This window comes from Trachurus trachurus, assembly GCF_905171665.1.
Source record: "Trachurus trachurus genome assembly, chromosome: 15".
Taxonomy (NCBI): Eukaryota; Metazoa; Chordata; class Actinopteri; order Carangiformes; family Carangidae; genus Trachurus; species Trachurus trachurus.
This window is the reverse complement of record NC_139906.1, coordinates 27,555,295-27,568,532: the sequence shown is the minus strand read 5'-3', so window position 1 is coordinate 27,568,532 and position 13,238 is coordinate 27,555,295. Positions and strand designations below refer to the sequence as shown.

The following is a 13,238-nucleotide window of genomic DNA, read 5'->3' as shown; positions in this document are numbered from 1 at the left end:
AAAACCAGCCTCGTGTAACAGTTAAACTCCACATGGAGACAACATGAGAAACTTAGAAAAGCAACAGACAAAACATACATTTATACAACTCTGTGTTTCTATCCTCACGATCCTGTCGACACCAGAGAGGAGATAAAGTTCATCTTCATCTCAAGTAATTTACGGTTTCATTTAGTGTGAATCTTATACAGTGCAGAATATATGGGCTTGATTAAGTAAGTGTGTGTGTGAGTGTGTGTGTGTGTGTGTGAGTGTGTCTGTGTGTGTTGTATTTCTATACTTTTACGAACCACATGTCCTCATCATTTAATACAATGTGACATGACTCCTCAAGGACTCCATCAAAAAAAAAAAAAAAGAAAAAAAAAAGGAGGTGAGTTTGTGACTGACAGTGGATGGCTCCTTGTCAGGACCCTGGTTCAAATATGAATGTTTCCCTTGTAACAAACTGTTGATCCTCTTATCATCACTTCAAAGTTACCATTTACCCATTTCTTAATAAACAATGTTCTATTACCCTCACCTGTAACCTGCTTGATAAGAAATACAAGCAGGCTTCATCATCAACATCATCATTGTCAGCAGTGGAGAGCCTTTACTGTTTAATAGATATTAAAGTTCTGTACTGGAATGACATTTCAGTCAATAAGAACATTCACTGCTGCTGTTAAATATTTTTTCAACCAAAAACACCTGCTCCATAAGCAGCATAAACTACTGACTCAACAAGGTCTGTTGTGGTGTGTGTAAATGACTTTATAATCCACACTGGTGAAGAAATGAACAGTCATTGATCCAAGGTACCAACATGTTATTAACTAATGTACGCAGACTGTATTTTATATTCTTTACTGTATTTGTATTTTTTAACTGAACCTCATACTGAGTTGCAGTAACATTCCTTTATACCAACAGTCCTTCTTAACGATACAGAGGGAAAAGAAAAAATAATTTCTTCCCGACATTACCTCATGTCTTGTGATAACAAACTCTCTCATCTTGAGATAAAAAAATAAAAATCATTAGTGGGACTGATAATATTAATACATAGACTCGCTGACATTCAGCAACAGCTACACGCCCCTCAACACAGGACCTTGACTGTGACTGCCAGGAGTGAAGTCTCTACACCAGAGGTGTTTTTCATGTGTCTGTCTCCGGATCTGATGAAGGCGTGGCCTGTTCACACATTCTGGGAAAACAGACTATCTCAGCATAAAGACTGTCCGGGTGTCTCCTCCAGCTTCCAGCTTCCAGCCTCTGTACCGAGCTAGGCTCCTCACTACTTTCACTACACAGAGCAGAGATGAGGTCTCATCTGTCTCAAATTCCCAAATGCTGAATGATTCCACAGTGGCGACAGTGAAGTTGGTGGAAAGTCCTTTAAAATAACATTCTGAGGTTTTAGAGACTTAAACATGCACAGTGATGCAGGAGGGAACACAGGGGTTTGTATGATAGTGGTACCTGACCTGGATTTGGATCAGGTTGAAATTATGGAACATGATCACAATCAGGACAACGCTCATTCAAAGACAAGGTCCAGGTCTCCGGGTTCTGGGACTTGTGCTGTCGGACACTAACCAAACCAGGATCTGAACTGGGAGTCGGTGTTGAGGGTTTTTTTTTTTTTTTTTTTTTGTGGATATCCTCACAAGTATAGTAATACAAGCTTGTGCGTGTGGTTTTCATGTCTTTTGTCACCCCCTAGTGTCTGTCCATGCTCACTGTGTGTGTGTTGATGTTTGGCGTGACGCAGCCTCCACGCAGTAGTTGGGTTTGTCGGAGGGTGTGAACCCTGGCAGACACACACACTGGTAGGAGCCCACTGTGTTGATGCACTTGGCGTTTTTACATAGCGACATCCGACTGTTGAGCTCCGAGCACTCGTTCACATCTGTGGACAGAGGAGGGAGGGGGTCACGTCAGAAACACTGTGGGGATGTCTTTGTCTAAGTTGTGTGTTTCTGCTCTCTTTACCGATGCAGGCCATGCGGGACATGTCCAGGGTGTATCCGTCGAAGCAGTCGCATGTGTAGCCCTCCTGGACGCGGACACAGCGGCCGTTCTCGCAGCCATTCAGGATCCCGCACTCCTCTGCTCGTAGGCCCTCGAAGGCCCTGAAAGGAGCTTCAGCACAAACACAACAGGGTCAGTTACATGATCACATTCAGAAAAAACATCCTGCTTACAACTTCTCACAGTGATCTGGTGACAACTGTCTGTACATGGCTACGCTGCAAACGATGCTGATCACAGCTGATTTGCCAATGTATAAATATTATATATAATATAGTATACTGTTTGTACTTGTACAGTACATGTGAAATAAGGCAAATAATAATTATGGGTGCTATAGTAATCCACCAGACCAATGAGTGAATGAGTGAATTTTAGACATTAGTGTGTAACATTTTTAACTGTGTTTATAAACTACATACTAATGAGTTAAGTATTCATGTGTTATAAATGATGAATTCAGTATCAAATGCTTAACTAATGCTTAAAGGGATACGCCAACATTTTTTTTTCGTGTCTTGCTTCACTCCCGAGTCCATGACAAGCAGATAGACGATAGATGCGCCCTGCGGTCTAGTTTCATGTGTATTTCTTTTGGAAAATTACATTATCTGCTAATATTAGTCTAAAAATAGATAACGTAACGTAACGCGAGCCACAACAAGCACACGGGACCGTTTAGAGTTGCTGAGTTTCTCTGATGACTTCTCTGATGACTGAGGCAGGCTAACACTACCTATGCACTTCCAGCGTTTGAGCTAAGCTAATTAGCAGTGCACCAGTATCTCCCTTGTTACTGCACGCAAGCTGACCAGTGATTCTATCTGTGAGGCTAAATTTGCTTTTAATTACTACCAGAGGACACTTTGTGACATCCTGTTTCAGTAAGATATACACTGCCCGTCCCAAAAAAAAAGTCACACACTCTAATATTTCGTTGGACCGCCTTTAGCTTTGATTTCGGCACGTACAACATTTATTTCCATCCGGAGTTGAACTAATTTTTCAAAGATTCTCAGTGGGGTGGACTCTGTGGTCACATTGGACCACATTTCTTCCTTGAAGATGATGGTTCCAGTTTTTAATAATGTGTTGGACAGTTATTAACCCAATTTTAGTCATCTCAGAAATCTCCCTAGATGTTTTATTTGCTTGATGCCAATAATTGGACCCTTATGAAACAGACTAACATATTTTCCACGACCACAGGATGCGTCTTCCAACATGGTTGTTAAAGAAATGAGACTGCATCAGTTAAGGTTAAATAAGTTGTTGCCAATCATCCATGCAGTAATTATCCAATGGGAGGCTCTGACCTATTAGCGGTGACTAAGTGGTGAGGGGGGGTGTAGTTGTGCAACAACTTTTTTTGAATCGCCTAAAGACTGAGGTGTTTTCCTCATGTCTTTTTAAATCATGGAGATGTATGGGCAGGTACAGTTGCCTCAAAGAAGGTTCTAAGTTCAATGAAATGACAAAACAGGCTGGCAGTGGCACACCTGAACCAGATCATGATGCAGTTTTTTTAACAAGGAAAATAGTGATCATAGAGAAGCAGCTTCCTTCCATCTGGCCAACTTTACAATCCTGAATCTTGATCATAATATGAGATGATATTGCGAGACCTGACTGACGCCCAGGTGAAGAACAGTTCTGTGTTTCAGTGCATCAAATACAAATACTCACGCTCCTCGTTGTAGAAGGGCAGGACGGCCTCCTGCTCAGGCGAGGGAGAATAGTGTGGGCTGACTTCGTATTCCTGGACCGGACCAGCAGCGAGGGCGTCGTGTCCGTACGGCCGCCGCCCGCCCCCCAGAGGAAGGTTACACATGGCAGCGTAGTCCTCTGAGAGAGCAACAGACGGATGGAATGGTAATATCAATAATCAATAATGCTGACCTGAGCATATGTTGTGTTTGCATACATAGGGCCTGATCTACTAAGATCCCAGATAAGGGGCGCTAAATTGCGTGCTGCTGGTAAAATATTGCGTGTTTGGTTAGCGCACGCAACAGTGATGCAGGAGGGAACACAGGGGTTTGTATGATACACGCAACACACGCAGTATTTAAATGGGGGTTTGGCACACCAGAGGAGAGGAGAGGAGAGGAGAGGAGAGGAGAGGAGAGACGTAACGGCACTTAAATGACTTTCAGCACACCTGAAAAACTGAACTGAATGACCCGGATGCGAGGAAATGCAGAGATATAAGAGCTTTAGCCCTGGCAGGTATTAAATCAATAATAAAAAAAAAAAGCTAGACGCAAAAACTTCCACCGCAATCTGTTTCAGGTTTGGTAAATCATGCTGCGTGTGCTAAATAAATCTATTTGCATCTACTCCTCCCAATATTTTGCACGTTCAGGCCGAAACGCCCATATTTGCATATTCATTAAGGCAAACGCGCTAAATGCATCACGTATGCTCTTTTGCCCATTTGAGAGACACAATCCTCAGTGCACCCGGTTAGTAGATCAGCTTGCACATTTTCTTGCAGGTGACATCAAGTTTACACACGTTTTTATACAAGCAAACCTTTAGTAGATCAGGCCCATACTGTACTGACACCCCCTGATACCTATTGTGTGTGTGTGTGTGTGTGTGTGTGTGTGTGTGTGTGTGTGTGTGTGTGTGTGTGTGTGTGTGTGTGTGTGTGTTATTATGTAGTGTGTACCAGTGTGTCTGAATGGACACAGGGCACACTCCATGCCCCAGGCCTCTCCATACAGGCAGCAGCATTCTGTGTAGGTGGTCTTCCTGTTGAGACCCAGAGGCTCGGTGCAGGTCATGGTGTCTGTGACCGTCTGCCAGCAGATACCCTGGTAGTCCACCTGCTCCTGCTCCGTCTCATGGCGCTCTGTGGACACACTCCACGTTACCAACGTGACAAAAGTAGTATTTTTTCACCTCAGAAAAATCGCTAAGATCAGATCCATCCTCTCTTTGAAAGACGCAGAGACTCTTATTCATGACTTTGTGAGTTCAAGCTTAGACTACTGTAATGTGCTTTTGTCTGCGCTGCCCAAAAAGAGTCTTCGTGGTCTGCAGTTGGTCTGGTTTATTATTCTCACTCTTACAACGCTCATCAAATCTTCTTTATACCAGTTTTGAAAGCAGTGACTGCACTGTGAAACTGTTAATGTGAGATCATGAAAAAAATATTTTCTACCAAGATAATACCATAATTACCACATGACATTAGGATTGACATTAATTGCCATCTGAAGACCAATTTCCAAATCTCAAATTGACCACCATTAATGACATAGGACACATATTTTACCATAGAATGTAATGATAATGATAGTGAGGAAGGAAGAACTTAAATGAATCACTAATCAACCAATTAATGACAAAAACTAATCAATGACATTGATTGTTTCCTTACCGACTTCATCAGGCATCATCACACAGCTGGTGCCGCTGTCATCCAGGACCATGGGGTGTGTACAGAAACACATGAAGGAGCCGTCTGTGTTTAGACACTGTCCACCCACACACACCGACTCGTCCATACACTCATTGATGTCTGAAGAGAACAACACAACACAACACAACACACAACTCAAGACATTTTTCTCTCATACACACAAACAAAGCATTGATGACGGGTCAGTGGTGGAGCACTCCTGTAGGGGAGGAGGAGGAGGAAGAGGAGGATGAAGAGGAGGAGAAGGAGGGGGGTGGGGAAAGAGGAGGGAGGAGGAGGAAGAGAAGGAGAGAGATGAGGAGGAGGAGAAAAAGAAGGAGGATGAAGAGGAGGAGAAGGAGGGATGAAGAGGAGGAGGGGGAAGTGAAGGACAAAGGGGGATAATAAAGTTTTCTGAACTGAACTGAGGAGGATGGGGGGATAAAGAGGAGGAGAAGGAGTGGGGGAAAAGAGGAGGAGGATGTGAAGGAGAAAGAGGGGGAGGAGGAAGAGGAAGAGAATGAGGAGAAAAAGAAGGAGGAGGAAGATGAGGAGGAGAAAGGGGAGAAGAAGAAAGAGAAGGAGGAAGAGGAGGAGGAGAAAGAGAAGGAAGAGGAGGAGGATGTGAAGGAGAAAAAGGGGGAGGAGGATGAGAAAAAGAAGGAGGAGGAAGAAGAGGAGAAAGAGAAGGAAGAGGAGGAGGAGAAAGGGGAGAAGAAGAAAGAGAAGGAAGAAGAGGAGAAGGAGAAAGAGAAGGAGGAAGAGGAGGCGGGTGTCTTTGTAATCATGGTTTTCATGGTCACAATATGCTGGGACAGGTTGAACCCTAGTAACCATGGTAACTACTGTGTAAGGGTAACAGAACTAGACCAGTGAAACCAGTATTTTTGCTGCCATGTTGTTCTGTGAGACCCCACCTGTTACAGTAAGTGTCCCAATGCTAATGCTAATGCTAATCTACCAGATCTCATTCTGCAGGATGACGTGTTCTTCACCTAAAGGCTTTATTGTGAAACTTTGAGTGAAAACTCATATATTCTGTGTGTTATATATTAATCACATATCTGAAGTTCAGTCAACACAGATGAGGGGCATGCTATGATCAACTGTGAGATTTTGTTGAAAGCTCTGGAAAAAGCCAGTAAGTGGATTTAGCCACTGCTCTCAAGGTGAAGAAACATTCAAAGTCTCTGAATGTAGATGACTGGAAGTGAAATCTTTAAAAGTTTCAGGTCCTGTGTGAACATCTGTGGAGATTCTGAGACATAGGCAGCTTCAGGTCACAGCTGGATTAACAGATGTGATCCAGATTACAGTTAACTATCATCAGATGTTTCACGTGAGTGCTGTTTAAGAGGAAACACTGTTTCTCTCTGTCACACACTCACACATGCACACAAATACAAACACAACTCTGCGTTGTCATCCTGACCTCTGCACTCCAGTCTGGCGGGGTCGTAGTCCTGTCCGGTTTTACAGTAACACTCGTAGCTGCCAACGTTGTCCAGACAGAAGCCTCCTTTACACACCTCCTCACCAAACAGTGAACACTCATCCGCGTCTGACAGGAGGGAGAAGACAAAGACACAAACACAAACACACAGGGGAGTTCAACTAGAGTTTGTAAGTGAGTGCAGCCTTGATCACTGAACAAGTCATGTACATCAAACCAAGATCGTCACTCAAGGGTTTACTGCTTTTCAGTAGGTGGTGCTATGATTATGGTATATAATGCTGATGTCATCAGTATGGGGCTGTCATCAGACATACGAAGTGTTATGTGGGGCAGATTGGAAAATATACAGGTGCATCTGAATAAAGTAGAATGTGATGGAGGTCAGCTTCTCTCCATGACAGTGGAGCTACTGAACCAGGCTCAGGAAACCTCTGAAGGTGTTTGGAGTTAAAGGTGTTCAGAAATGGCCGTTTGTCCTGTTTGTCGCGCCTCCTACGAGTTTCCACGAGTTGCCGCACAAGTTTACCCGAGTAAGGAAAATAAATTTGATTGGTCGTTATCAATATTCAATGTTTGGGGCGAGGCCGAGCTTGGTATGTGTGTCTCAGACGTTTGATTGACGGATGACGGATCCAATATCACTGGCTGATGAATCGCGAGCAGCGTGATGCATAATTAAGAACGTAAGCGTGGCGGCGCCGGGATGTCACTGAGCGTCGCGCCCCGTTGTTTTGTTTTCAGTTGAGAAGAAGGCTACCCGATGAGTGGACGCCATTAGCTTACTGAGCTGCCGGTTTCTCCTTTTTCCTCTTCTTAACTCAGCTAACAGTGAGTAAAGTGAGACTGCTTCTTTGTCATGTATGATAGTATGAGGTGTTCGGCTCAATAAAAGGGCAGCAGTGAAGAATTTGGACTTTTTGGACTTTTTGGACTTTCAAGGTGGCTCTTATGAGCTATTTTGCTACACTATGTGCAGGACACATGAAATGTGTACATAACCACTGCGACTGATGCATGTGCAACATTTAATATGTTTTGGAGAATGTTCAAAATATAAATGTTCATTCAGGAATAACAATAAACTCAGCAATTTCAATATTTCAACGGTTGATGCTATAGGTCTCTAATAATGTCAAACTCTGCACACCCACTTGTGTGAACTGTGTGGGAGGAGCTTGGTCTCACCTTTATAGCTGCCAGCGTGGTCAGGTCCATACAGAGAGTCTCCACTGGGGATGGAACCTCTGCCAGCTGGACACATCTGGTTAAACTGGTCTGAAAGAGACGAGACAGGAAGCATGAAGGTCAATCCTCCATCCTGCACTGGGAGGTGTGTACAGATACTTTATTTGCATTAGTCCCTCACTGAATGGCTCATTTCCTGCCCAGCTGATGAAATAGAAAACTGACTGATTTATGTGAATTAAAGAGACAAGAGCAAGTTGAGTGTGAGACAAGTTTAGATCGACTAGTTTTCTTAACATTAACATTAATAACAGTAAAAGACATTTCACTTATGTGTGCACAGGTTGCTGTGGCTGTGGCTCCTCCCCCTCAGACTCACCCGTGCCGATGACAGGACAGGGGTGCACCTCACAGTTGTCCCCCCAGCCGGCTCCCAGGGTGCAGCAGCACTCCTGCAGGGTGACGTGACTGGTCAGCACACTTTCACACAGGTTCTCGTCGTTGAGGTGGTAGTAACACTCCTTACGCTCCACTGACGATGCTGAGGCAAGAGAGAGAGACCAACACACAGAGGAGGAAGGAGGTCAGAGCAGAGGTCAAGTCGGTTTAGACTGGTGAGTGTCACACAGCTGTTTCTGACCTAATTAGCCTTTTTGTTGTTTGTTTTGTTTTGTTTTGTAAGTATATTTTTTGGCTTATCATGCCTTTATTAGATAGTGCAGTTGAGAGAAACAGGAAATGGGGAGGCAGAGAGAAGGGGAATGACATGCAGGAAAGGGCTGTCCGATGCTGGATTCGAACCAGGGGCCGCCTGCAGAGAGGACTGTAGCCTCTACTGTACACAATGGGGCACCTACTTAACCTCCTGCGCTACTCGCTGCCCCTAATTAGCCTTTTTTGATTAATTAAAGCCCCTGGAAACCCAAATCCACAAAAGCCTTCTAACCATGTAATTTAGGGTCTTATGTACATAATAGTAAACATGTAAAAATAATTAGAAATCAGTTCACATCCAAATTCAAAATATTTGTCTTTTAAAGCCCCAGTATGTAACTTATTTGACTTTTTATTAGCAAAAATCTAATATTGCTTTCATAAATATGTATTTCACTGAAGTGGAATCACACCCGCATACAAATGAAAGCTTTCTGGTACCTTAGAATGAGTTGTTACAAGTCGTTACAAATACATAAGGGGGCGATGCACCGAACTGAGGCGGCCATGTTGCATCGCCATTTTTTACGTTCAGTGGCAGTGTGACCGTAGGTAACCATAGAAACTCAGCGGAGCTGTCGGCTCGGCATGACCTTTTGTATCAAATTTGATACATGGGTTTTTGAGACCTCTATATCCTCACTGTGATTTTTTTCCCCTTGAAAAACCTAATGTATACAATCAGATACATGTAATGGTCAGATAATCCACCAGGGTGAAGTAATTAATACACCAGGGGGTCTTCACTTGGGACATCCAAAATGGCCACCGTCAATCAGTGACCCACATGTTTTATCGTGGATATTTTTGGCTATTTTGAAAACATTATGGTAAGAAAAACTTTTTTTTTTTACTGAAACTTGAATAGGAACAGTTACTGCATTGATGTAATGTAAAATCATTTAATATTTAATAACTTATTTTATAGTAAAACCGTGTTGAAAATGTGTGTATCAAATTTGATACAGCAGGTTTCAAAGGAAATTTTTTTTGCAAATCTGTCAATAGTCATTTTATTGCATTTCATACATTATGCATTCCATAAAGCAACATACAGTCTTCTTATTATTTAAAGTTACTGTCCCAGGTGGCTATAGCCTATTTAAGATTTTTTCATCAAATTGCACAACTAAACACTCTGTCCAAGACCATTGCTAAGTAAAACAAACCGTTGCTAGCCGCTCTGATAAGAATAGCACACAGCTATGCGTGATATTTACCTTATGTTTCATTTTTACCTTCATTAAACAGCTTGTGACTAATTGTAACTTGCCTTGCACACTACTGCTGAAAACCAAACCTGCATGATCAGAGCCTCAGAGCCAGTGGTTCCGAGACTCTGATCATGCAGGCTTGGTTTTCAGCAGCAGTGTGCAAGGCAGACAGCCTCCACTCTCCCTGTAACAAGTTACAAGTCACTTATCTTACATCACAATTAGTCCCAAGCTATTATTATTATTATAAAATTATTTAGCAACGGTCTTGGACAGAGGGGTGGGTGTTTATCAGGTGTCCAATTCAGGAAAATCAGTCAATCAATGAATAAATGCAGCCTTGGATGGTAACTTTAAACTAATTTAAGGTTTAAATGACATGATTAGGTATATTTAGAGTAGAAATGTATAACCTCAGAGGTCAAAGGTCAAAGGTCTCTTTATTGTCATACAACACATGTTAAAAACATGGGATGAACGAAATTGCGATGCCCTGGTCCCGTGTCAGCCCACTAAGATAAATAAAAATAAATAAGTACAATAAATAAAAACTGTAATTTAAAAAAAATAACCTATATTGTATTTTCAGTCTGCTGTATCATGATTGAATATTGGGTTAATGTTATAAATAAATAAATAAGTAAAAGCGTGATGAAAATTAATTTTGTACGTTTACTTAACGCTTCCAAGGTTTCATTGGTGGATTTTTTATTGCTGCCTGAAGAAAAAGTTATTTTCTATGTTTAATGTTTTGAAGTTTAATGAATTACAACACATTAGTTGTATGTTTTTATTTGTTCAAAAAAGAAAAAACGGACCAATAAGACCTGGTGTATCAAATATGATACAAATTAAAAATCATATATGAAAATGGATTTTTTTTTTTTTTTTTTTTTTTTTTGTCAGAAGGTCCAATAAAGACTCCATTTTCAAAGAATTAGAATTTTCTGGCAATTATTTCATGGTTCAGGCTTTACAGGGTTAAAACTGTCACCACTGTGTAGTGTGAGGAAGGACGGAGGCACTGATGTTGCATTCAGGTGCAGTCAGGCAGACGGCCGTCGGCAAACCAACCGGATGTCATTTTACTCGACGAGAGAAAGACGGTAAAATGTGGGTCAGGTAAACAATACGACATCACCATGACAACATATTGTCACGCCTGTATTGTTTTGCCTCGTGCTGGCGGACCACTTGTTTATCCTGTTACATGCAGCGTCTGTTGTCTGTCTGACGTCTGCCCGATTTCACCTGAATGCAACATCAAGAATACGTTCAGATATGCAACCGCACCGCTAGATGGGGGGAATTCCTATTCCTATTATTCCTGTAAATTTTTGAAATTGGGGTTGAATTGGGCAGGGTTATCTCTGAGACTTATTATGCAATAAATCCAAACCAATCATAAATCACCACGTCAGTTGTCTCATCCTGAGCGTTTTTTTTTGTGGATGCTTAATGAGACTCTTGACTTTGATATAATATAAGCATTTTTACTATTTAAAGTCATGTTTCCAGAGGCTTTAAGTCCTCCTGCAAACACAAAATATGATGTTTAACTGAAAGCTGCCACCTGTTGTCCTCAGGTTCCTCGTCCACCTGCGACTCACCTGTGGGAACAGGTTCACACTTGGCGATCATGACGTTGTAGTCCTGACCGCTGGGACACTCACAGAGGAAGGAGCCGTCTGTGTTCACACACTGAGCTTCTCCACACACACTGCTCAGCAGCTCACACTCATTCACATCTGTGGAGAGGGAACAAGGCCATAGTTATTATTGGATGTTAGCTGCTCATCAGCCTGTGTTTCTGTCACTGCCCCTCTGTGTACTGCCTGGTTTCAGTGTGTTAACTGTGGAGTTACATCCTACTGTTTTGCCAAACAAGAAATGGAAAAATGTTTTTGTATTCGAAATTTTTTTTCCACCTGTCTGTTTCATTTGTGCGTTTGGGAATATCTTTGTACATCCTACTTGCTCTTATTTCCACTCATGACTCATTTTTATTTTATTTAACTATTAAATATTTTACATGGACCTTTGCTTGTTTTTTACTTTTCATTTTCTTCAGTCTAACTTCTTTATTTTTAAACTTTTTATTGGGTGAGATTTCTCTAACATGTCCTCATGGGCTTTCTGAATCTCACCTGTACAATCTGTTTTTAAATCCTTGTTTGTTGCCTTGTATTTCTTTAATTGTGCAAATCAATTAATCAATCAATTAATCAATCACTTTTGGGTTGGGGTTTTTGTTTCAAACTAAATAAAGATAAAAAGAACCAGCTAACCATTTTGATTGAAACTGAAACAGAATTATGACAAAAAAAAGATACTGATGTGCCTCGCCCTGTTAGTGATGTCAGTGGACAGCGGTCATGATGAAGGTGTGTGGGCTGCTTCTCTGCTGCATACATGAACTCTGTGTGTGTTGTGTGTGACAGACTATGATGATGTGAGGTTTACAGTGCAGTATGTGGAGCTCTGCTCATCTATATAACGAAGCAACAGTCCAACACTGACCCACACAGCCGTGGCCGTCCTGGGACTCCTGGTAGCCCTGGTCACACAGGCATTTGAAGGAACCCAGTCTGTTCTCACAGTAGCCATGGGGACCACACAGGGTCTCGTTGAGTCCACACTCATCAATGTCTGGAGAACAAACAGACACACAAACACACAACACTCAGTATAACACTCTGTATTATCTGTGTCCTACATCACATTTTCATTTAATTTAATAATTGCCTTTTTACAGGCTACTAACATAATTTCCAATATGTATCTATCATCTTTCAACACAACATTTTCCGTAATGACACCAAGATATAATAATGTACAAGACTTGGATACACCATAACCCCAAATTCTGCCTATAACCAAATGAACATCTTCCCAGAATTTCTACACATTTCTGTTGAAGGTCTCACTGTAAAAGACTTAGTTACAGACAAAGTGATGAAAGGTGAAACTGTAAGAATATAAATATAAACAAACATTATATGAAGCTGTGATGAAAGTTCGGTAAAGATCTGCTGCTTCACATCTCTGCACTAAACGTTCATGGTTTCCTGCTGTTTGCTTTTCTCTGTCACTTCCTGTTTCCTATGACGTCAAAGTCCAGCGCTCAGTTCCTCTGTCCCTGGAAGCTGTTCTGGAAACATCAGCACATTTCTGTCCAGTCGTCCTCACACCTCTGGTGGTGAAAACACTGCATCTTCACCAGCATTAGCCTGGCTCCAGG

At 42.0% G+C, this 13,238-nt stretch overlaps 1 protein-coding gene across 1 annotated transcript in view; it reads right to left on the bottom strand.

The window, feature by feature from the left end:
* Window positions 1-351: 351 nt before the first annotated feature.
* The window catches only part of ltbp1 (latent transforming growth factor beta binding protein 1), a 155,220-nt gene continuing 142,333 nt past the window's right edge, over window positions 352-13,238 (bottom strand). Inside the window, exons 22-31 of the mRNA XM_083987817.1 lie at window positions 12,518-12,646; window positions 11,608-11,745; window positions 8,449-8,610; window positions 8,070-8,159; window positions 6,861-6,989; window positions 5,408-5,548; window positions 4,694-4,876; window positions 3,706-3,864; window positions 1,981-2,130; window positions 352-1,897 (exon numbers count right to left, since the gene is read on the bottom strand). Coding sequence (XP_083843943.1) covers window positions 1,725-1,897; window positions 1,981-2,130; window positions 3,706-3,864; window positions 4,694-4,876; window positions 5,408-5,548; window positions 6,861-6,989; window positions 8,070-8,159; window positions 8,449-8,610; window positions 11,608-11,745; window positions 12,518-12,646 — 1,454 coding nt within the window. The 3' untranslated portion in view covers window positions 352-1,724. The remainder of the gene's footprint in view (window positions 1,898-1,980; window positions 2,131-3,705; window positions 3,865-4,693; window positions 4,877-5,407; window positions 5,549-6,860; window positions 6,990-8,069; window positions 8,160-8,448; window positions 8,611-11,607; window positions 11,746-12,517; window positions 12,647-13,238) is intronic.